This window comes from Culicoides brevitarsis, chromosome 2 (assembly GCF_036172545.1).
Source record: "Culicoides brevitarsis isolate CSIRO-B50_1 chromosome 2, AGI_CSIRO_Cbre_v1, whole genome shotgun sequence".
Classification (NCBI taxonomy): Eukaryota; Metazoa; Arthropoda; class Insecta; order Diptera; family Ceratopogonidae; genus Culicoides; species Culicoides brevitarsis.
In genome coordinates, this window is record NC_087086.1 from 40,653,910 (window position 1) to 40,676,654 (window position 22,745).

At 32.2% G+C, this 22,745-nt stretch overlaps 4 protein-coding genes across 4 annotated transcripts; 2 read left to right on the top strand and 2 right to left on the bottom strand.

Moving 5' to 3' along the window:
- The first annotated feature begins 1,647 nt into the window (after positions 1 to 1,647).
- On the top strand, positions 1,648 to 4,490 carry LOC134829735 (striatin-3-like). Its single transcript, XM_063842971.1, has one exon. The coding sequence runs from the start codon at positions 1,904 to 1,906 to the stop codon at positions 4,118 to 4,120; it is 2,217 nt and encodes a 738-aa protein (XP_063699041.1). The 5' UTR covers positions 1,648 to 1,903; the 3' UTR covers positions 4,121 to 4,490.
- Positions 4,491 to 6,095: 1,605 nt separating this feature from the next.
- On the bottom strand, positions 6,096 to 7,949 carry LOC134830705 (uncharacterized). The gene is made up of 2 exons (XM_063844263.1): positions 7,738 to 7,949; positions 6,096 to 7,672 (listed from the first exon to the last, which is right to left on the bottom strand). The coding sequence occupies exons 1-2, from the start codon at positions 7,748 to 7,750 to the stop codon at positions 6,330 to 6,332; spliced, it is 1,356 nt and encodes a 451-aa protein (XP_063700333.1). The 5' UTR covers positions 7,751 to 7,949; the 3' UTR covers positions 6,096 to 6,329.
- A 5,541-nt stretch (positions 7,950 to 13,490) lies between these two features.
- LOC134830603 (nuclear valosin-containing protein-like) lies at positions 13,491 to 16,793 on the bottom strand. The gene is made up of 3 exons (XM_063844141.1): positions 16,513 to 16,793; positions 14,267 to 16,459; positions 13,491 to 14,210 (listed from the first exon to the last, which is right to left on the bottom strand). The coding sequence occupies exons 1-3, from the start codon at positions 16,567 to 16,569 to the stop codon at positions 13,584 to 13,586; spliced, it is 2,877 nt and encodes a 958-aa protein (XP_063700211.1). The 5' UTR covers positions 16,570 to 16,793; the 3' UTR covers positions 13,491 to 13,583.
- Positions 16,794 to 18,820: 2,027 nt separating this feature from the next.
- Positions 18,821 to 22,725, top strand: LOC134829153 (DNA repair protein Rev1). Its single transcript, XM_063842149.1, has 3 exons — positions 18,821 to 19,894; positions 20,166 to 21,969; positions 22,608 to 22,725. Exons 1-2 carry the CDS (start codon positions 18,821 to 18,823, stop codon positions 21,798 to 21,800), a joined length of 2,709 nt encoding a protein of 902 aa, XP_063698219.1. The 3' UTR covers positions 21,801 to 21,969; positions 22,608 to 22,725.
- Positions 22,726 to 22,745: the final 20 nt, after the last annotated feature.

Sequence of the window (22,745 nt, forward strand, 5' to 3'; positions counted from 1 at the left end):
TTTTCAGTAGTTTAAGATTTGTGGGGAATGTCCCCGGATACCCATTGGGTATTCACTTTTCGCGGGGAGAAATGAGATTTTCATTGGGGGTTTGTGAGACGAATGAAAATGATAAGGTATTGGCGACAGGAGAGAATGGGGCATTTTTATATTGAAAATTTTTATAAGAATTTTTGAATTAATTTTGAACTTCAGGTCTTCAAATTGTTTTAAATTTTAAATAAATCTAAATTTTTTCAAAAATTTTTTTGATTTTTCAAGAAAATTCAAATGTATGAATTTGCCTCATATATGGGGCATTTTTAAAAAAAGTCAAAAGATAAATTTTCAAAAAATTTCTTAAATGCATAAATTATAACAATATGTAGGTATAGGAATTTAAACTTTAACTTTTACTTAAACTTTTTCAACAAGTTTGACATTTTGCACTATTTAAGAGGTTATTATTTAAGAAATCAATCGATTAAACTGTGTCAAAGCCATTTTTGTCAAATCTTGCTTCAAATGGATAAAAATTTATAAGAGGGCTCTAATTTATCATTTTTAATCATTTTATAACTCAAAACTGCCAAAAAATTGAAAAAAAAAAATTTTTTCTTTGACTAGTTTTGTTTTAAAAACTAAATCAAATAACTTGTTTCATACTTTATAGTTTGTTTTTTTTTCTTTTGTTAAAAAAACTTTGTTTTTTATCATTTTTAATAATTTTATTTTATATTTTTTCAAGAGCAAAAAAACTGTGTCAAAAACTGTGTCAAAGCAATTTTTGTCAAATCTTGCTTTTTCAAATGGATAGAAATTTGTTCAGAGGGCTCTAATTTATCATTTTTAATCATTTTATAACTCAAAACTGCCAAAAAATTGAAACTGAAAAAAAATTTTTTCTTTGACATAGTTTTGTTTTAAAAACTAAATCAAGAGAAAAAAACTGTGTCAAAAACTGTGTCAAAGCCATTTTTGTCAAATCTTGCTCCAAATGGATTAAATTTTTTATCAGAGGGCTCTAATTTATCATTTTTAATCATTTTATAACTCAAAACTGCCAAAAAATTGAAACTGAAAAAAAATTTTTTCTTTGACATAGTTTTGTTTTAAAAACTAAATCAAGAGCAAAAAAACTGTGTCAAAAAACTATGTCAAAAACTGTGTCAAAGCAATTTTTGTCAAATCTTGCTCCAAATGGATAGAAATTTGTCAGAGGGCTCTAATTTATCATTTTTAATCATTTTATAACTCAAAACTGCCAAAAAATTGAAACTGAAAAAAAATTTTTTCTTTGACATAGTTTTGTTTTAAAAACTAAATCAAGAGAAAAACTATGTCAAAAACTGTGTCAAAGCCATTTTGAAAACTTTTTAAGATTAAATTATTTTTTTAGAAAAATTTTTCAAAATAGTTTTTGAAAAGGAAAAATTAAGTCAAAACGCTAATTTTATAACAACATCATTGAACAATTTTATTACTTTTCCATACTAAATAGAAACCCTAAATAGAAGCCTCATTTATGAAAATTTTTGAAAATGCCCCATTTATGAAACTGCCCCATATTTATGAAAATGCCCCATATATAAAATTGTCTCATTTCCCCCTATTTTTTGTGTCGCACATTGAATTAGCAGAATAACTCTCACAATTCGATCAAAGAAAACCAATAAAATCCCGTTTTCGTGCAAAATTCACACGAATCTTTGGAAAAATCATCAAAAAGTGACACTCCAACGTTAGATCGCGTCGCAAGCCATATAAAATCGTAAAAGAACGGACAGTGCACACACAAAAAAGCAGTGAAAAATCAAAAATTGTGAGAAAAAATTCCTTTCTTCCGACATTTTGTGAAAATTTTTGTTAATTGAAGAAAAGTCAACGGAAAGCAAGTGCAAAAAAGAGCTGTGCGGGTCATGTCATGAGAATCATCGACAGCAACAAGCAGATTATGAACAATAACATCACTAACAACAACAACAACAACATGAGAATGGACGAGGGAGGAATGAATAACAACAACGGAGCAGGCAATGCAAATAAAGGAATGATGCCCGGAACGGAGGACCAAAGCAACATAAATGCCAATAACGTGGCGCAATACACGATTCCGGGCGTTTTGCATTATCTCCAGCACGAATGGGCGACTTTTGAGTTGGAGCGTTCGCAATGGGATGTCGATCGGGCCGAACTCCAAGCGAAAATTGCCGTCTTGCTGGGCGAACGAAAGGGACAAGAAGCATTAAAAGCAGATTTAATTCGTCGAATCAAGATGTTGGAATACGCTTTGAAGCAAGAACGTGCGAAATTTCATCGTCTCAAGTACGGATGCGATCCTCCGAATGCCGATTTGAAGCTGCCGCCCGAAGATTCGACAACGACAACTATCATTACAGACGTCGCTGCCGACGCCGAGGTCCCTTTTAGTGCAGTTTCGAATATCACGTGGCGCCAAGGACGACAATTGCTGCGACAATATTTGCAGGAAATCGGTTACACGGAGCAGATAATCGATGTACGTTCGAATCGCGTTCGTTCGTTGCTTGGTTTGAACAACAATCAGGACCAAGAGGAGAATGTAAACCCAAATGTGAATGGCGACACGACTCATAAACGGGTTTTTTCAGCGAATGATCGCACGGAAGGCGGTTTAGGATGTTCGCCCGCGAAAAAATCCCAACAAACGGAAATAATGGAGCAAATGTTACTCGAATCTGAAGCAGCGGTATTGGCAAATTTTGAATTTTTGGCACAAGCTGACGTCGAAATGTCCGATGACGATGACATGGGCGACGATTTGAATCTCGGAGACACCAACAAGAACGAAAGTGACACAAAAACGACGAAGCGCAAGGCAAAAGCGATGAACGATGTCGATGCGGAAGCCGACGAAGTACTCAACGAGTTGAATTTGTTGGGTTCTGACACGAATAACGAAAATAATCGCAGCAATAATAATCAAAATAACGAAGAATGGGCTGGAAACACGACAAATTACGGGAAAGCATTACCGCGACACATTCCGGGCATGCCAACATCGGGCGACGACGAGATGGATCAATCTTTGGGCTTGGGCGAACTCGCACAATTGACCGTAACAAACGAAGCAGAGTCCACATATGATGTCGGAAACGCTAAAGAACCTTATCGCAAGACCTGGAATGCCAAATATACGTTGCGATCGCATTTCGATTGTGTTCGCGCCTTGGCATTCCATCCCGAGGAGCCTGTTCTCATCACGGGATCCGAAGATCACACCCTGAAATTGTGGAATTTACAAAAAACTGTTCCTGCCAAGAAATCCGCGAGTCTCGATGTTGAACCCCTGTACACTTTTCGCGGGCATACAAGTCCCGTTTTGTGCTTAGCCATGAGCACAAATGGCGAACAATGTTACAGCGGAGCGTTGGATGGCACAATCAACTGTTGGAATTTACCAAATCCCAATATCGACCCATACGACAATTACGATTCGGATGTTTTGAGTGCCCCGCTCGAGAGTCACACTGACGCTATTTGGAGTTTATCGGTACATCACACGAAAGAAGTTGTCGTTTCCGCATCCGCTGATGAAACAGTGAAGCTATGGGCGCCTCAAGAACTAAAACCGCTTCTTCAAACTTTCGAATCTGAGGATGGCGCGCCAACTTCTGTCGATTTCGTGCGCAATGAACTCGATAAAATTGTCGTTTCGTATCAAAATTCAAAGTGTTGCGTTTTTGACACGGAAACGAAAAAAGTTGTCTTACGCTTTGAGGCAGCCCAAGACAGCAGTTCGAGTCTCAGCAAGTACTTTTACAAGGTCATCTGCCATCCGACACTCCCGATGATGATAACGGCACACGAGGATCGACACATTCGCTTTTGGGACAGCAATACGGGCGCTTTGGTACATGCCATGGTTGCCCATTTGGATGCCGTCACAAGTCTCGCTATCGATTCGCATGGGCTTTATTTGCTCTCCGGGTCCCATGATTGCTCGATTCGCTTATGGAGCATCGACAACAAGACTTGCGTGCAGGAAATTACGGCGCACCGCAAGAAATTCGATGAAAGTATACTGGATGTGGCATTCCATCCATCGAAACAATATATTGCCAGTGCAGGTGCTGATGCAATTGCTAAAGTATTCGTCTAATATTAATTATTAAAAATAAATTGTAACGACACACAACTTACCTACTCATACTCTAAATCTAGCGAAAAAAACGAAGTTTTGCATCATAATCATAAAAAAAAAGAAAAATTTTAACAAAAAAAAAACGTAGAAACGCTCGTGGCCCTTTTAAAAAAAAATTGGCAGAAACTGCTTTGTTATTAGAAATATTTCTATCTTTATAAAAAAAAAATTATTAAGTTAAAAGAATAATTTCGTTAGTTCTTAAAAAAACACTTAGAAAGGAATGTTAGGAGTTATTTATAAAAAAAAATATTATTAATTATTTTATTTTTCTGAATTAAATTAAATAGTATCGATAAATAATTTTCTTTCTTTTCAAAAAACTTTCGGCAACAAAAAAATAAAATTAATTAACACTAATATTATTATCTACCTAAAAATAAAGAAAAGTTACATATAAAGATATAAATTGTGAATTTTCTTACATCATCAAAAAAAAATTATCCGTTCGTTGTTATGTAAGATGGATTTTTAAAAAGGATTGTCTGTTTTATTGATTTAATGGGTTTTTTGTCTGTGGGTGTTTCAATCAAGGCAAGGTGTGGTATTTTCCTTTTTTTCTTTCTTTGAAAATTTTTCTTTGTTATGAAAATTGTTTATTGAATATTTCATCTTGAATAATTTTTCAGAAAATAACAGGTAAAAATTTGATGAAAATTTAAAATTTAAATTTTTAGTTGAATGTTTCAAAAAAATATATTTTTATTCTATTTTTAAATTTTTTATAGATATTATTTTTTTAATTAAATTTTTTTTATTAAAAAAAAATAAATTACATGATTAATAAAATTAAAAATAATTTTTTATAAATTTTTGATAAATTTCAACTTTTTAAAAATGTGAATTAAAATTTGAAATGTGATGAAGATTTTTTTTTTTTTTTTTTTTGAGAAATTACTTTTTTTGTTTGATTAAACAAAGAAATTATCTTAAAAAAATAAATTCATTTTTTAAACTTTCAAATGTAATTTTTTTTTTATGATTTAAAAAAATTTTTTTTTCGTTTTTTGACAAAAAAATAGTTTATTAAAAACAAATATTTTATAAATTTTGTGATAATATTGAAATTTAAGAAAAAAAATTTAAAAAAAACTGTCAAAGAATTTCAAAAAATATTTTAAAATTTTTTGAAAAAAAATTATGTTTGTTAAAATATGAATGAAAGTTGAATATTTTTTTTTTTTATCATTTTCAAAAAAAAAAATATTTTATAAAAATTTTATTATTTTTTTTTTAATTTTGATTTTTAAAAAAATATTTTATAATTTTTTGATTCATCGAAATTTTTGATTTAAAAAAAATAATTTTTAAAAATTGGAATTAAAAAAAAAATATTGAATTTCAAAAAAAAAAAAATTAAAAATTTTGAAAAAAATTTTTTTAAATATGAATGAAAGTAGAAAATTTTTCAAAATTTTTTTTAGATTCTCTTTATGTTATAAAAATAATTAAATTACGAAAATTAGATATTTTTTTAATTTTAATTTTTTATGATTTTAAAAAAAACTTTTTAAAAAATGTGAAAAAATTATTGAATTTCAAAAAAAAAAATTTGAAAAAGAAATTTTTTTATATGATTTCATTCATATTTCAGTTCAATATTTTTTTTTTTGGAAAATTTCTTAAAATAATTTAAATAAATAAATTTTCAAATTTTTATTTTTTTTTTCGAAATTTTTATTTATGATTAGATAAAATTTGACCTAAAAATTATTTTGTTTTTTTCAAATTCAAAAAATTTGATTTGAAGTTGAAAAATTTCCTATTTTTTTTTTTTTTTTTTGAAAAATTAATTTTTTTTTTTTTGCTTATTTTTGACCTGAAATTTTTAAAATTAAAAAAAAATCAAAAGTAAGATTTTTGTTAATAATCATTGAAAATTAAAATCAAAAAAAAAGAAACTCAAGAAATATTTTTTTTTTGTATTTTTGTTACAATTTATTAAATAACTTCAAGTATGAATGACAAAAAATCGATTAAACGTAAATATTTGATCAATTGACCAACGTAGATGCAGACTACTTTGTGACAACTAACATTAACTCTCTTAACAAACACTTATACATTTTTGACCACTTTGTACAAAAGATATCATAGATACCGTAAAAAAAATTTTCTATTGACTTTAATTTTTTTTTCGTCAAATTGTCCTAAAATTCAGAATAAATTAACATTTTATGCCAATTTCGGGTGTCATGTACAACGTTCGTCGTCGTTTGTTGGTTGGAGCAACGCCGGGCGTCGTCGTCGTCGATTCCTTGCCTCGCATCACGAGTTTCTCCGATGGCGTCAGAAAAGGTTTAATTTTTGGACGAGGCGGCGTGTTTTCCTTGCAATCAACTTCGAGTTTTCGTTTCGACGTGGATTTTGTGAGAGGAGCTGGTTTAGCTTTTATCACGTCATTCGGAGGCGATGTTGGCAAAAGTGTTCGTCGACGCGGCGCAGATTTGCTGATGTTTGGCATGATGATGGGACGAGCATCGGGAGTGAAAAGCGTTCGTCGTTTATTGACAATTGCGGATTTTGTGACTTCAGTCTTGGGAGTATTGACACGGAAAAGCGGCTCGGGCGTGAAAAGTGTGCGACGTTTGTTAATTTCTGTCTTTTTAGGTTTCTCAACGATTTCCGGAGAAAAGAGATTTAGAGATTTTTCCTCAGTTTTGATGTTTTTGGATAATTCTGTGACGCGACTGATGTTATCCAACGCCTTTGACCACAAATTTGATTCAGTCTTTTCGGGAAGATTTTCTTCTGTCACGATGGGTCTCGGAGTTGCGATGTGAATCGTTTGCCGACGATCGATTTTCGGGATTTTTGGCGTGTTATTGGCCTCGTCAGATTTTTCTTCAGTCTTTACTTCAATTTTTTCGACAATTTTTGTCGTTACGGGCGTCGTTACCTTCGCCGATAAGCTAAAACGTGAAGGTTGTGTGAGATTCAACTTTGGCGTCATGACTTTTGGTCGTCGAACTCTTTTAAAAAGTTCAGGATTTTCATATCTCTCAAGGTTGCTGATGGGATATTTGGCTGGATCAGCTAAAATTAACATTTTTCGACACGCTTCGATCCATAAAACGCTCACAATGGGAATTCCCATCTTTTTTGCCTTGGTATAAGTCGAGTTCAGGCCATCCTTGAAGATGACATGAGTCGTCGTTTTTCCGACTGTATTGCAAATTGTGGCTCCCAATTGACTAACGACATTTTGAATGCCCTCCGTGTGATCCATTTCGCCCGAACGCACTTCCACGTAGATGCGCGTCTTACTGAAAATCTCCTGAATTGTCTTTGGCTTGATATTGGCGATCGCTTCGCGTTCTTCCTGCGTCACAATTTCCTCTTGTTCGTGCGACACGTCAAACATGGAGTAGCGTTTGTTCTTTGTCGGGGTCTTTAATGCCTTTAGAGCTCGTGCGCGATTCATCGCAGACGGACTGTTGTAATCTTTCACTAATTTGATGCGATCCACGTCAGAGAGATGCGCCACAGGAGGCGTTTGTATTTTGGGAACTGCGAAAAAATACAATAAAAAATTGAATTTTTGTTATCAATTTTCTGAGAAATGCAAATTTTACCTGTTCCAGCCATTTTTTGTGTGTGTGCCAACAAAGCGGAAATTGTTTGTCGTCAAATTCAGAAGATTTTTGCTCCGCTCTTGATTATTTTCGTTGAATTTTTGATAGTTTAGCAAGAAAACTTTTATTTCCGATTGTTTTAACAGTAAAATCGCTTGTAAAATGAGGAATAAAATCACAAAAAATGAAGAGCACTCAATGCTAAACAATCGAATTTATTTGTAACGGTTTTAGTATGAAACGTCATTCGTGGATGACAGTTCGTTAGGGTTATCAATTTCATTCGTCTCAATTTGAATTACATTTTCGAACATTTTTCGGTTTTTTGTATATTGCAGAGTTAGTAGAGAATTTTACAATTTTAAAGAAAAAATTAAATTTTAAAATCAAGTTTCAACCCTTTTTTGATGCTAAAATTAAATAAGTATGCATTCTAAAGTTGATTTTCATTGATATCTGATCGATTTTTGACGAAATAAAAAAAAGTACGATTTTATCATATGAGGAGCAAAAATCGTACTTTTTTTCTCAAGTCAATTTTCAACCAACTTTTGATGGGTTTCAAAGCTAAAAGTTAATAAATATTCATTCAAAAGTTAATTTCCATTGATATCTGATCGATTTTTGAGCAAATAAAAAAAAGTACGATTTTATCATATGAGGAGCAAAAATCGTACTTTTTTTTCAAGTCAATTTTCAACCAACTTTTGATGGGTTTCAAAGCTAAAATTTAATAAATATTCATTCTAAAGTTGATTTCCATTGATATCTGATCGATTTTTGACGAAATAAAAAAAAGTACGATTTTATCATATGAGGAGCAAAAATCGTACTTTTTTTCTCAAGTCAATTTTCAACCAACTTTTGATGGGTTTCAAAGCTAAAATTTAATAAATATTCATTCTAAAGTTGATTTTCATTGATATCTGATCGATTTTTGATGAAATAAAAAAAAGTACGATTTTATCATATGAGGAGCAAAAATCGTACTTTTTTTCTCAAGTCAATTTTCAACCAACTTTTGATGGGTTTCAAAGCTAAAATTTAATAAATATTCATTCTAAAGTTGATTTTCATTGATATCTGATCGATTTTTGACGAAATAAAAAAAAGTACGATTTTATCATATGAGGAGCAAAAATCGTACTTTTTTTCTCAAGTCAATTTTCAACCAACTTTTGATGGGTTTCAAAGCTAAAATTTAATAAATATTCATTCTAAAGTTGATTTTCATTGATATCTGATCGATTTTTGATGAAATAAAAAAAAGTACGATTTTATCATATGAGGAGCAAAAATCGTACTTTTTTTCTCAAGTCAATTTTCAACCAACTTTTGATGGGTTTCAAAGCTAAAATTTAATAAATATTCATTCTAAAGTTGATTTTCATTGATATCTGATCGATTTTTGACGAAATAAAAAAAAGTACGATTTTATCATATGAGGAGCAAAAATCGTACTTTTTTTCTCAAGTCAATTTTCAACCAACTTTTGATGGGTTTCAAAGCTAAAATTTAATAAATATTCATTCTAAAGTTGATTTTCATTGATATCTGATCGATTTTTGACGAAATAAAAAAAAGTACGATTTTATCATATGAGGAGCAAAAATCGTACTTTTTTTCTCAAGTCAATTTTCAACCAACTTTTGATGGGTTTCAAAGCTAAAATTTAATAAATATTCATTCTAAAGTTGATTTTCATTGATATCTGATCGATTTTTGACGAAATAAAAAAAAGTACGATTTTATCATATGAGGAGCAAAAATCGTACTTTTTTTCTCAAGTCAATTTTCAACCAACTTTTGATGGGTTTCAAAGCTAAAATTTAATAAATATTCATTCTAAAGTTGATTTTCATTGATATCTGATCGATTTTTGACGAAATAAAAAAAAGTACGATTTTATCATATGAGGAGCAAAAATCGTACTTTTTTTCTCAAGTCAATTTTCAACCAACTTTTGATGGGTTTCAAAGCTAAAATTTAATAAATATTCATTCTAAAGTTGATTTTCATTGATATCTGATCGATTTTTGACGAAATAAAAAAAAGTACGATTTTATCATATGAGGAGCAAAAATCGTACTTTTTTTCTCAAGTCAATTTTCAACCAACTTTTGATGGGTTTCAAAGCTAAAATTTAATAAATATTCATTCTAAAGTTGATTTTCATTGATATCTGATCGATTTTTGATGAAATAAAAAAAAGTACGATTTTATCATATGAGGAGCAAAAATCGTACTTTTTTTCTCAAGTCAATTTTCAACCAACTTTTGATGGGTTTCAAAGCTAAAATTTAATAAATATTCATTCTAAAGTTGATTTTCATTGATATCTGATCGATTTTTGACGAAATAAAAAAAAGTACGATTTTATCATATGAGGAGCAAAAATCGTACTTTTTTTCTCAAGTCAATTTTCAACCAACTTTTGATGGGTTTCAAAGCTAAAATTTAATAAATATTCATTCTAAAGTTGATTTTCATTGATATCTGATCGATTTTTGACGAAATAAAAAAAAGTACGATTTTATCATATGAGGAGCAAAAATCGTACTTTTTTTCTCAAGTCAATTTTCAACCAACTTTTGATGGGTTTCAAAGCTAAAATTTAATAAATATTCATTCTAAAGTTGATTTTCATTGATATCTGATCGATTTTTGACGAAATAAAAAAAAGTACGATTTTATCATATGAGGAGCAAAAATCGTACTTTTTTTCTCAAGTCAATTTTCAACCAACTTTTGATGGGTTTCAAAGCTAAAATTTAATAAATATTCATTCTAAAGTTGATTTTCATTGATATCTGATCGATTTTTGATCAAATAAAAAAAGTACGATTTTATCATATGAGGAGCAAAAATCGTACTTTTTTTCTCAAGTCACTTTTCAACCAATTTTTGATGGGTTTCAAAGCTAAAATTAAATAAATATTCATTCTAAAGTTGATTTTCATTGATATCTGATCGATTTTTGACGAAATAAAAAAAAGTACGATTTTATCATATGAGGAGCAAAAATCGTACTTTTTTTCTCAAGTCAATTTTCAACCAACTTTTGATGGGTTTCAAAGCTAAAATTTAATAAATATTCATTCTAAAGTTGATTTTCATTGATATCTGATCGATTTTTGACGAAATAAAAAAAAGTACGATTTTATCATATGAGGAGCAAAAATCGTACTTTTTTTCTCAAGTCAATTTTCAACCAACTTTTGATGGGTTTCAAAGCTAAAATTTAATAAATATTCATTCTAAAGTTGATTTTCATTGATATCTGATCGATTTTTGATGAAATAAAAAAAAGTACGATTTTATCATATGAGGAGCAAAAATCGTACTTTTTTTCTCAAGTCAATTTTCAACCAACTTTTGATGGGTTTCAAAGCTAAAATTTAATAAATATTCATTCTAAAGTTGATTTTCATTGATATCTGATCGATTTTTGATGAAATAAAAAAAAAATACGATTTTATCATATGAGGAGCAAAAATCGTAGCAAAAATCGTACTTTTTTTCTCAAGTCAATTTTCAACCAACTTTTGATGGGTTTCAAAGCTAAAATTTAATAAATATTCATTCTAAAGTTGATTTTCATTGATATCTGATCGATTTTTGATTAAAAAAAAGTACGATTTTATCATATGAGGAGCAAAAATCGTACTTTTTTTCTCAAGTCAATTTTCAACCAACTTTTGATGGGTTTCAAAGCTAAAATTTAATAAATATTCATTCTAAAGTTGATTTTCATTGATATCTGATCGATTTTTGACGAAATAAAAAAAAGTACGATTTTATCATATGAGGAGCAAAAATCGTACTTTTTTTCTCAAGTCAATTTTCAACCAACTTTTGATGGGTTTCAAAGCTAAAATTTAATAAATATTCATTCTAAAGTTGATTTTCATTGATATCTGATCGATTTTTGATCAAATAAAAAAAAGTACGATTTTATCATATGAGGAGCAAAAATCGTACTTTTTTTCTCAAGTCAATTTTCAACCAACTTTTGATTGGTTTCAAAGCTAAAATTTAATAAATATTCATTCTAAAGTTGATTTTCATTGATATCTGATCGATTTTTGAAAATAAAAAAAAGTACGATTTTATCATATGAGGAGCAAAAATCGTACTTTTTTTCTCAAGTCAATTTTCAACCAACTTTTGATGGGTTTCAAAGCTAAAATTTAATAAATATTCATTCTAAAGTTGATTTTCATTGATATCTGATCGATTTTTGATGAAATAAAAAAATTACGATTTTATCATATGAGGAGCAAAAATCGTACTTTTTTTCTCAAGTCAATTTTCAACCAACTTTTGATGGGTTTCAAAGCTAAAATTTAATAAATATTCATTCTAAAGTTGATTTTCATTGATATCTGATCGATTTTTGATGAAATAAAAAAAAGTACGATTTTATCATATGAGGAGCAAAAGTCGTACTTTTTTTCTCAAGTCAATTTTCAACCAACTTTTGATGGGTTTCAAAGCTAAAATTTAATAAATATTCATTCTAAAGTTGATTTTCATTGATATCTGATCGATTTTTGATCAAATGAAAAAAAAAAGTACGATTTTATCATATGAGGAGGAAAAATCGTACTTTTTTTCTCAAGTCAATTTTCAACCAACTTTTGATGGGTTTCAAAGCTAAAATTTAATAAATATTCATTCTAAAGTTTTCATTGATATTTCGATTGATATCTGATCGATTTTTGTCAATTTTCGAAATAAAAAAAAAGTACGATATTTATCATATGAGGAGCAAAAATCGTACTTTTTTTCTCAAGTCAATTTTCAACCAACTTTTGATGGGTTTCAAAGCTAAAATTTAATAAATATTCATTCTAAAGTTGATTTTCATTGATATCTGATCGATTTTTGACGAAATAAAAAAAGTACGATTTTATCATAAATTTTTGATTTTCATTCTAAAGTTGAATTGCAAAAATTAAATGAGCGCATCAAAGATATCACGATTTTATCATTGAGGAGCAAAAATCGTACTTTTTTTCTCAAGTCAATTTTCAACCAACTTTTGATGGGTTTCAAAGCTAAAATTTAATAAATATTCATTCTAAAGTTGATTTTCATTGATATCTGATCGATTTTTGATCAAATAAAAAAAAGTACGATTTTATCATATGAGGAGCAAAAATCGTACTCTTTTTCTCAAGTCAATTTTCAACCAACTTTTGATGGGTTTCAAAGCTAAAATTTAATAAATATTCATTCTAAAGTTGATTTTCATTGATATCTGATCGATTTTTGATCAAATAAAAAAAAGTACGATTTTATCATATGAGGAGCAAAAATCGTACTTTTTTTCTCAAGTCAATTTTCAACCAACTTTTGATGGGTTTCAAAGCTAAAATTTAATAAATATTCATTCTAAAGTTGATTTCCATTGATATCTGATCGATTTTTGACGAAATAAAAAAAAAGTACGATTTTATCATATGAGGAGCAAAAATCGTACTTTTTTTCTCAAGTCAATTTTCAACCAACTTTTGATGGGTTTCAAAGCTAAAATTTAATAAATATGCATTCTAAAGTTGATTTTCATTGATCAATTTTTGAAAAAATAAAAAAAAAAATAATTTTTATTTTTTAAAAATCGTACTTTTTTTCTCAAGTCAATTTTCAACCAACTTTTGATGGGTTTCAAAGCTAAAATTAAATAAGTATGCATTCTAAAGTTGATTTCTGGTCAATTTTTGAAAAAATAAAAAAAAAATAATTTTGAATATTTTTTATTCGTGTCTACTTTGTTTTGTGGTATGAAATATGAATTGATATTTGTTACAAATACAATGAAACAACAAAACTACGTCTTAAATTTAAAGATCTGTTCCGCCCTGCCCGTACTTTCGTCGTAATTTCTCGTAATGTTTCTTATCCTCATCCGATACTGACGGTCGAACACTCTTCAGCGCATCAAAGATATCACTTTTCTTGACTTTCAGGTCTTTCGTTTGTTCCGTCTTGCCATCATCAAAGTCCATAATCGAACTTTTCAACGTGTACAGCGCCGCTTGTCTCACAAGTCCCGCCAAATCTGCTCCCGTAAAGCCTTCCGAGTGTGCAGCGACTTCCTTCAAGTCGACATCTTCCGCCAACGGAGGTTTCGATCCGTATTTCGTCAATGCCAGCAAAATATCAACACGATCTTGCTCATTCGGGAGTCCCACATACAAAATTTTGTCAAATCTTCCGGGACGAAGCACCGCAGGATCGACAATATCGGGGCGATTTGTTGCTGCCATGAGAAAAACTCCGTTTCTGCCTTCGACGCCATCCATTTCGGTGAGAAGTTGATTGACGACACGCATTCCGGCGGAATTTTCCGACGAATCTGAACGTTTTGGGCACAGAGAGTCGAATTCGTCGAAGAAAATGACACATGGCGCTGAATTGCGAGCACGTTGGAAACATTGACGAACCGCACGTTCACTTTCGCCGACGTACTATGGAAGAAAAATCAATTAAAAAAAATTTTTAAGGAAAAATTTCAAAAACTTACCATATTCAAGAGTTCAGGCCCCTTAACGGAGATGAAATTAATACCAGCTTCATTCGCAACAGCTTTTGCAAGCAAAGTTTTGCCACATCCAGGAGGTCCGCATAACATAACGCCGCTTGGGGCATTCAATCCGAGCACTTTTAACCGTTCCGGATACTTCACAGGGGCGAGAATTGCTAATTTTAGTTGTTCACGAATGTCTGAGAGACTTCCGATGTCATCCCAGGTAACATCGGGCACTGTTATGAATCCTTCGCGTTTGGCAGAGGGCTGAACGAGCTTCAGGGCATCAACGAAATCCTGCATTGTGATGTGAAACGCGAGTAATTGTGTTTGTGTCAATGGCGGCGTTGAATTATTTAACCAACTGAGGAGATCTTCCAACGTCAATTCACGTAATTTTAATTTTTCGACTTTTTTTGTTTGTTTTTCCTCATTTTTCGTCTCTTCCGCAGGTTTTTCAATCTTTTCCGGTACATTTTCTGTCACAATCGGTTCATTAACAGCTTCTGACGAGTCAACGACGCTTTCTTGTGCCTCTTGAACGACAGCAGTATCCATTTTAGTCTCTTCCGTGGAAGCAACTACCTCATCTGTGTCCATTTTTTCGTCAGTTTTTGTCGATTCAACGATATTTTCGGCGATTTCTGATACAATTTCAGCTACATTAATGTCTTCAATCTTCTTTTCTTCAACAGTTGAAGCAACTTCGGGCTCATTATCGTCGATAATTTGCACGACACTGTCATCGCCATTGACTTTTGATGTTATTGAGTCCAATAATTGGTCAACTTCCATGTCAGATTTTGATAATTTCTCGCCGAAAAGCTCCTGTTCCTTATCCTTGAAGATGCGTTTGACAGCGGTAGATGCGGCGCGAGTCGCTAACGCGAGTAAATCTGCCCCGACATATCCCGGCGACAACGCTGCTAAACGATCAAAGTCAAAAGGTTCCTCGAGTTTCAATTTTCTGCATAAAATTTGCAAAATTTGACGTCGCGCATCCCGATCCGGTATCCCAAGCGAGATTTCTTGGTCGAATCTGCCGACGCGTCGTAATGCCGGATCGAGCGAATCAGCGCGATTTGTCGCTCCGATGACGAGAACTTGACTTCCTCCGGGTTTTTGGTTCAGATTGTCTAAACTATTCAAGAGTTGGGCCACAATTCGACGCTCCATGTCTTTTTGGGCGTTTACGCGATTCGAGGAAATGGCATCGATCTCGTCGATGAACAAGACGCAGGGCGTTAAAGCAGCTGCTTGTTCGAAAATGTCACGAATTCGTTCTTCCGATTCGCCAGAAACGCCCGCAATTAGTTCCGTGGCGGGCACTTCGATCAGGGGAATGTTCAGTTGACCGGCAATCGAGTGTGCGAGCAAAGTTTTTCCCGATCCGGGAGGTCCGTGAAGCAAAAAACCGCGCGGCGGCGGTAATCCGATGTGTTGATAGATTTCGGGATGTTTGATGTGCATCAAAAGTTCGCATAATTGTTTCAGGGTTTTATCCATGCCGCCAATGTCGGCAAATGTGACGGAACTCTTCTTTGGCGCAACTTCCTTTTTGTACTTTTTCGGTTTTGAGCCACTGCTGTCTTTGCTGTTGGATGGCGTGAGACCCGATGCTGGCGTAATTTCGTCAAAACGTCGCTTTTTCGTGAATTGCGGGGCTTGCGACGATGACGGCGTCGGTTGTTCAACCTCTGTTTCGCGTGAAAATTTTTTCAAAGTAATTGTCACGGAGTTGCCATTCGGGATCATTGTTGCTTGATGTGCTCGATGATCGATGGGAGTGTTCGATTCGCTTCTTTGGGCTTGTTGCGATGCTTCCGGGGCTTGCGAAGGTTCGTCAAATTCTTCGTCGTCGTCGCTGCTGATGTCAATCGGATCATTTTCGTTACTGATTTGAGGACGAGGCTTATTTCCGCCGTACAAATTTGTCATCATGTCGCTCATTTGGTTGTTTCGCGGCTCTTTTTCATGCGGATCCATCACTTCCAAGTCATCGTCGTCGTCATTCTCGCTCGACGGATTGCTATCCAAGCCGTAACTGTGCAAAACCATCTTGTAGGCTTGTTCGACGAGTTGTCGGAAGGGAATTGCTTTTCGTCGCCCATATTCGGGCCAACGTGCTTGCAATTCTTTCGCCATTGCCCCAACATCAACATACGTTTTATCCACATTTTCCTCGAGGTACTGAAAAAATTCGAGTTTTTAGCAAAAATTTTTATGAATTTTTCATTTCTTACCTGTTGCACTCGCGGAATTATGTGCGGATCGTGCAAAATAGGCTTTGCTTTCTTCATTATTGGTAAGTTTTCGAGAATTTAGTCAAAAACAAAAGCACTGATGAGCGTGCTTTTTTCTTCAATTCTCTATTTTTTTCCCAAATTGTCTCGATTTGGACAAATTCTTGCTTCCAACGTTTTCTTCAAGCTCTCGGATTGTCGAATTCTCGGTTCAATAACTCAAAATCTTCGTTTTTATGGCTTTTTTCTTTGAAAATCTGAGCCAAGTGCTGGATTTGCAAAAAAAATATGCGGCAAACAAGATGGTGTCAAGTGTCAATTTTAGGACATTACAAATGGAACTTAAATATCAAGTCTAAAGTTTTTTAAAAGGGGGGAGAATTTTTTTTCAAGAAAAAAAAATTACTAAAATTGAAGAAATTCAGAAATTTTTACTTAAATTAAAAAAAAAATTGATTTTGAACTGACATAGTTTTGTTTTAAAAACTAAATCAAGAGCAAAAAAACTGTGTCAAAAACTGTGTCAAAGCTATTTTGTCAAATCTTGCTCCAAATGGATTGAAATTTGTCAGAGGGCTCTAATTTATCATTTTTAATCATTTTATAACTCAAAACTGCCAAAAAATTGAAACTGAAAAAAAATTTTTTCTTTGACATAGTTTTGTTTTAAAAACTAAATCAAGAGCAAAAAAACTGTGTCAAAAACTGTGTCAAAGCTATTTTTGTCAAATCTTGCTCCAAATGGATTGAAATTTGTCAGAGGGCTCTAATTTATCATTTTTAATCATTTTATAACTCAAAACTGCCAAAAAATTGAAACTGAAAAAAAATTTTTTCTTTGACATAGTTTTGTTTTAAAAACTAAATCAAGAGCAAAAAAACTGTGTCAAAAACTGTGTCAAAGCTATTTTTGTCAAATCTTGCTCCAAATGGATTGAAATTTGTCAGAGGGCTCTAATTTATCATTTTTAATCATTTTATAACTCAAAACTGCCAAAAAATTGAAACTGAAAAAAAATTTTTTCTTTGACATAGTTTTGTTTTAAAAACTAAATCAAGAGCAAAAAAACTGTGTCAAAAACTGTGTCAAAGCTATTTTTGTCAAATCTTGCTCCAAATGGATTGAAATTTGTCAGAGGGCTCTAATTTATCATTTTTAATCATTTTATAACTCAAAACTGCCAAAAAATTGAAACTGAAAAAAAATTTTTTCTTTGACATAGTTTTGTTTTAAAAACTAAATCAATAGCAAAAAAACTGTGTCAAAAACTGTGTCAAAGCTATTTTTGTCAAATCTTGCTCCAAATGGATTGAAATTTGTCAGAGGGCTCTAATTTATCATTTTTAATCATTTTATAACTCAAAACTGCCAAAAAATTGAAACTGAAAAAAAATTTTTTCTTTGACATAGTTTTGTTTTAAAAACTAAATCAAGAGCAAAAAAAACTGTGTCAAAAACCGTGTCAAAGCTATTTTTGTCAAATCTTGCTCCAAATGGATTGAAATTTGTCAGAGGGCTCTAATTTATCATTTTTAATCATTTTTTAACTCAAAACTGCCAAAAAATTGAAACTGAAAAAAATTTTTTTCTTTGACATAGTTTTGTTTTAAAAACTAAATCAAGAGCAAAAAAAACTGTGTCAAAAACCGTGTCAAAGCTATTTTTGTCAAATCTTGCTCCAAATGGATTGAAATTTGTCAGCGGGCTCTAATTTATCATTTTTAATCATTTTTTAACTCAAAACTGCCAAAAAATTGAAACTGAAAAAAAATTTTTTCTTTGACATAGTTTTGTTTTAAAAACTAAATCAAGAGCAAAAAAACTGTGTCAAAAACCGTGTCAAAGCTATTTTTGTCAAATCTTGCTCCAAATGGATTGAAATTTGTCAGAGGGCTCTAATTTATCATTTTTAATCATTTTATAACTCAAAACTGCCAAAAAATTGAAACTGAAAAAAAATTTTTTCTTTGACATAGTTTTGTTTTAAAAACTAAATCAAGAGCAAAAAAACTGTGTCAAAAACCGTGTCAAAGCTATTTTTGTCAAATCTTGCTCCAAATGGATTGAAATTTGTCAGAGGGCTCTAATTTATTATTTTTAATCATTTTATAACTCAAAACTGCCAAAAAATTGAAACAGAAAAATAATTTTTTGAAGCTTGAAATTGATCAAAAATTATGGAAAAATGTCTTTGGATGTCTTTTTGATGGGTCTCAAGCTTGAAAATTGAAAAAAATAAAAAATCAAAAAATTTTCATTTGGAGCGGCCTTAGCTGTCAATCGAAAATCGGCGCAAAAAGGTAAACAATGAAACGAGAAACTGACGAAAATGGCTTCGAAGGCGGTTATATGGCATGTAAAATCGCCAAACTCGAAGAACAGTTCAAACTGCGTCAAGAAAAAGGCGAACTAAAGTCAAATCTCTTCGAGGGAATTTCAATTTTCGTGAATGGATACACAAGACCGTCGCCAGAAGAGCTAAAACTCATCATGGCAGAGCACGGAGGAGTTTTTCACACATATCAGAGATCATGGACAACGTTCGTCGTCGCCAACAATTTGCCTGATGTCAAAATACGAGCCTTGGGAAAGGACAAAGTCATTCGAGCTGATTGGATTGTCGATTGTTTGGAAGCTGGCAAAATTGTCGACTACTCAAAATACTTGCTGTACAACGAAAAATCCGATCAACCGAGTTTATTTCAGTTTGGCGAACGAAAGACCAGCGAAAAAGTCGAATCGAAGCCCGGAGGCGTCAATGACTCGCAATTAGAGCTTTTATGTCAAACTGTTCGAATGGAATTTGAAAACTCCAATGACTCAACAGACAAAATTCTTGTTCAACCAAAAGCTTTGGGGAATGGACCAAAGTGCGCTACAGATCCGGGATTCTTGAAGGAATTTTTTAAAAAGTCTCGTTTGCATCACATTGCAACTTTGGGAGCGAATTTCAAGCAATACGTCACGGAATTGCGCAAAAAACATGCAGGAGGATTTCCGTTGAGGGCAAAAATGATGGAAAAAGTTACAAAATCCTGCCCCGATTCGCTTGAGGAAAAAAAAGTTATCATGCATATCGACATGGATTGCTTTTTTGTGTCAGTTGGGCTCCGAAATCGTCCTCATTTGCGCGGGAAACCTGTTGCAGTGACACATTCCATGGGCTCTGAAGCGGGAAATTTGTCACATCGACCGGGGGCAAACAGAGAACTTGAGTTTGAAATGTACCGCAAACGGTTTGAAGAGAAGCACGATGTTCAAGGATCGACAGATAATAATAAAGTTGACTCGAAACTCGGAAAAACAGCGGCGGGAATGAAAGAAAGTAATAGTTCGTTGGCGGAAATTGCTTCTTGTAGTTATGAAGCTCGAAAATTCGGGGTAAGTTTTTAATTTTTTCTTGATTTTTAAATTTTTTATTCGAATTTAGGCTTGAAATTGATTGAAAATTTAAGAAATTCATCAAAAATTGATCAAATATTACCAAAAATTATTTTTAAAATTACTTTTTGTTCACTTTTAGGCTTGAAAATCGTCAAATTAATTTAAGACCTCTTTAAAATTAATTTAAAAAATTTTTGCCTTAAAATTTCATCAATTTTGACTTCAAAAAATTATTTTTAAAAGAAAAATCGTTTTTCTTTCATTTCAGATCAAAAATGGAATGTTCGTTGGAGCTGCATTAAAACTTTGTCCCGACCTTCAAACAATTCCTTATGATTTTGAAGCATATTACGAAGTTGCTCAAACTCTCTATCGCATAATTGCTCAATATACATTGGATATCGAGGCTGTTTCCTGCGACGAGATGTTTGTAGATCTTTCTGAGTTGCTGATTTCGACAAAATTAGACGTCATGAGTGTCGTTTCCTTCCTTCGCGATGAAATCAAAGAAGCAACAGGATGTCCTTGTTCCGCTGGATTGGGCAAAAACAAGCTTCAAGCACGTTTAGCGACAAAAGAAGCAAAACCCGATGGTCAACATTGGATGCGAAACATCGACGAGTACATCAAAAGTCTTCCGATCACCGAATTACCGGGCGTTGGTTACAGCACTTCCGTCAAATTGGAGAAATTGGGCTTAAAAACGTGCGAAGATCTCCAAAATTTGTCTCTGCCGAAGTTACATCTCGAGTTTGGCAAGAAATTCGGCGAAACTTTGCATCAATTTTGTCGCGGAATCGATACGAGACCTTTGCAACTCGAACACGTTCGTCAAACAATTTCCGTTGACGTGAATTACGGCATTCGCTTTAAGACCCACGATGAAGTAGAGACTTTTTTGCATCAAATTGCCGAAGAATTGCACGATCGCATGTCAGAAATCAATCATAAAGGCAAAAAATTGACTTTGAAAATTCTTGTGAGAGCAAAAGATGCTCCAATTGAGACAGCAAAGTACCTTGGAACGGGTTTGTGTGACCCGGTGAACAAAACTTTGCTCTTACAAGAAGCCACAAATGACAAAAACGTCATCGCAGATGCAATTATCAAGCTTTATCGTGAAATGAAGCTCCCTCCTGAGGAATTACGAGGCATCGGAACATCAATGGCAAAGTTGGAGACAAGTACGAGTGAAGTAAAAGTCAATCGGATCATGGAAATGTTCAAAAATGTTCAACCAAAGAAGATTATTGAGAGTCCAAAGGCATCAACATCGACAATGAACGTTACAAAAGTCACTAAAACTCCTCCGAAACGTCGAGGACGCCCATCAATGAAGACACAAACCCCCCAAAAAAGCACAATTCCAAATATTTTTCAAAAAGTCACCCAATCAAAGGTTGAAACGAAGCTCGATGATGATTTTCTGTCAGCTTTACCCGAAGATATTCGTCAAGAAGTCCTCAGAGACCATCAGAAACTTATAAAACAAGAAAAAGCTCAACTCAAATCCATCCAAGAGCCTGATTCAACAACAGTTTTTATCGAAAATGATGAAATTTCGAACGTTTCCCGCCCCGAAATTAATCCTGACAACATTTTTCTTCGTGAAGATTTCGCCATTGTCATTGGAAACTGGATTTCCATCATTGAAGCTCCCACAGAAGATGACTTTGAGGCGATGAAATTTCACGCTACTGAACTAATTCAACACAAAAACTTGTCTCCGTTGTATTTGGCGTTGCGACTTTTGTGTCGAAAGTTAAATTCGCTCGATTGCCCGACATGGCATTGGTATTACAATGGAATTGTAGAAGCGATTCAAGTAGAAATGTGGTCCAAATGGAATCGAACGCTTGCTGTGAATGCTTTGGATTGTCCCAAATGTGAGAAAAAACGATGATGATAAGAAATGTGATAATTTTTTCATAATAAATGAGTCAAAATGTGATAAAAAGCGGTGTTTCCGTTAGACAAGTGCTCTTGTTGCAGTAGAAGTTTGTCTAACAAAGCGTTGAGATGTCGAAAAAAGGTCGGAAAATCGTAATTGACGATGAAAATATCGACGACAGGTAATTTTTTTTAATTTTCAGGCCGCTTTAAATTTATTTTGAACTTTTTGTCACATGCCCCATTTCAAAAGTCGTAAATTCAATAAAAAAAAATTTAAAAAAAAAGTTCAAAATTGACCATTTTTGGTCTTTTTTCATATTTTTTCAAGAAATTTTCAAAATAAATAATTTTTAAAATTAAAAAAAATAAATTTTTAATTTTTTTTTTAAAAATTAATTTTTAAAATTTTTTTTAAAAAAAATTAATTCTTAAATTTTTTTTTTAAAATTAATTTTTTAAATTTTTGAAAATAAAAATAAATAATTTTAAAATTTTTTTTTTTGTATTAAAAAACGAAATTTAACATGAACTTTCTTTTCTAATATTTTTTAAAAAAATTATTTTTCAAAATTTTTTGACAATTAATTTTTTTGTAATTTTTTTGTCTAAAATTTTAACTTGAAATATTTTGAGATCAACTTGAAATTTTCAAATTTTAATTAATGATCAATTTTTTTTTCCAATTTTGTATGAAAAAGTACGTCAAAATTTTTTTTAAATTTTTTGCTCTTCCCCCAAATTTTGAAAAAAAAGTTCTTGGAACAAAAAGCTCAAAAACATTTAAAACGGCTTTAAATTTTTTTTTTTCGATTTTTAGGGAGTTCATCGCTCACATTTCCGATTCCATTCTCAAAATAACGCAATTTTTGAATGATTTCGATAAAACTTGTCGCCAAAAACTCGCCTTGTTGGATGCAAAACTGACAAATTTGGAGCGAAAATGTGAATTTTTGGA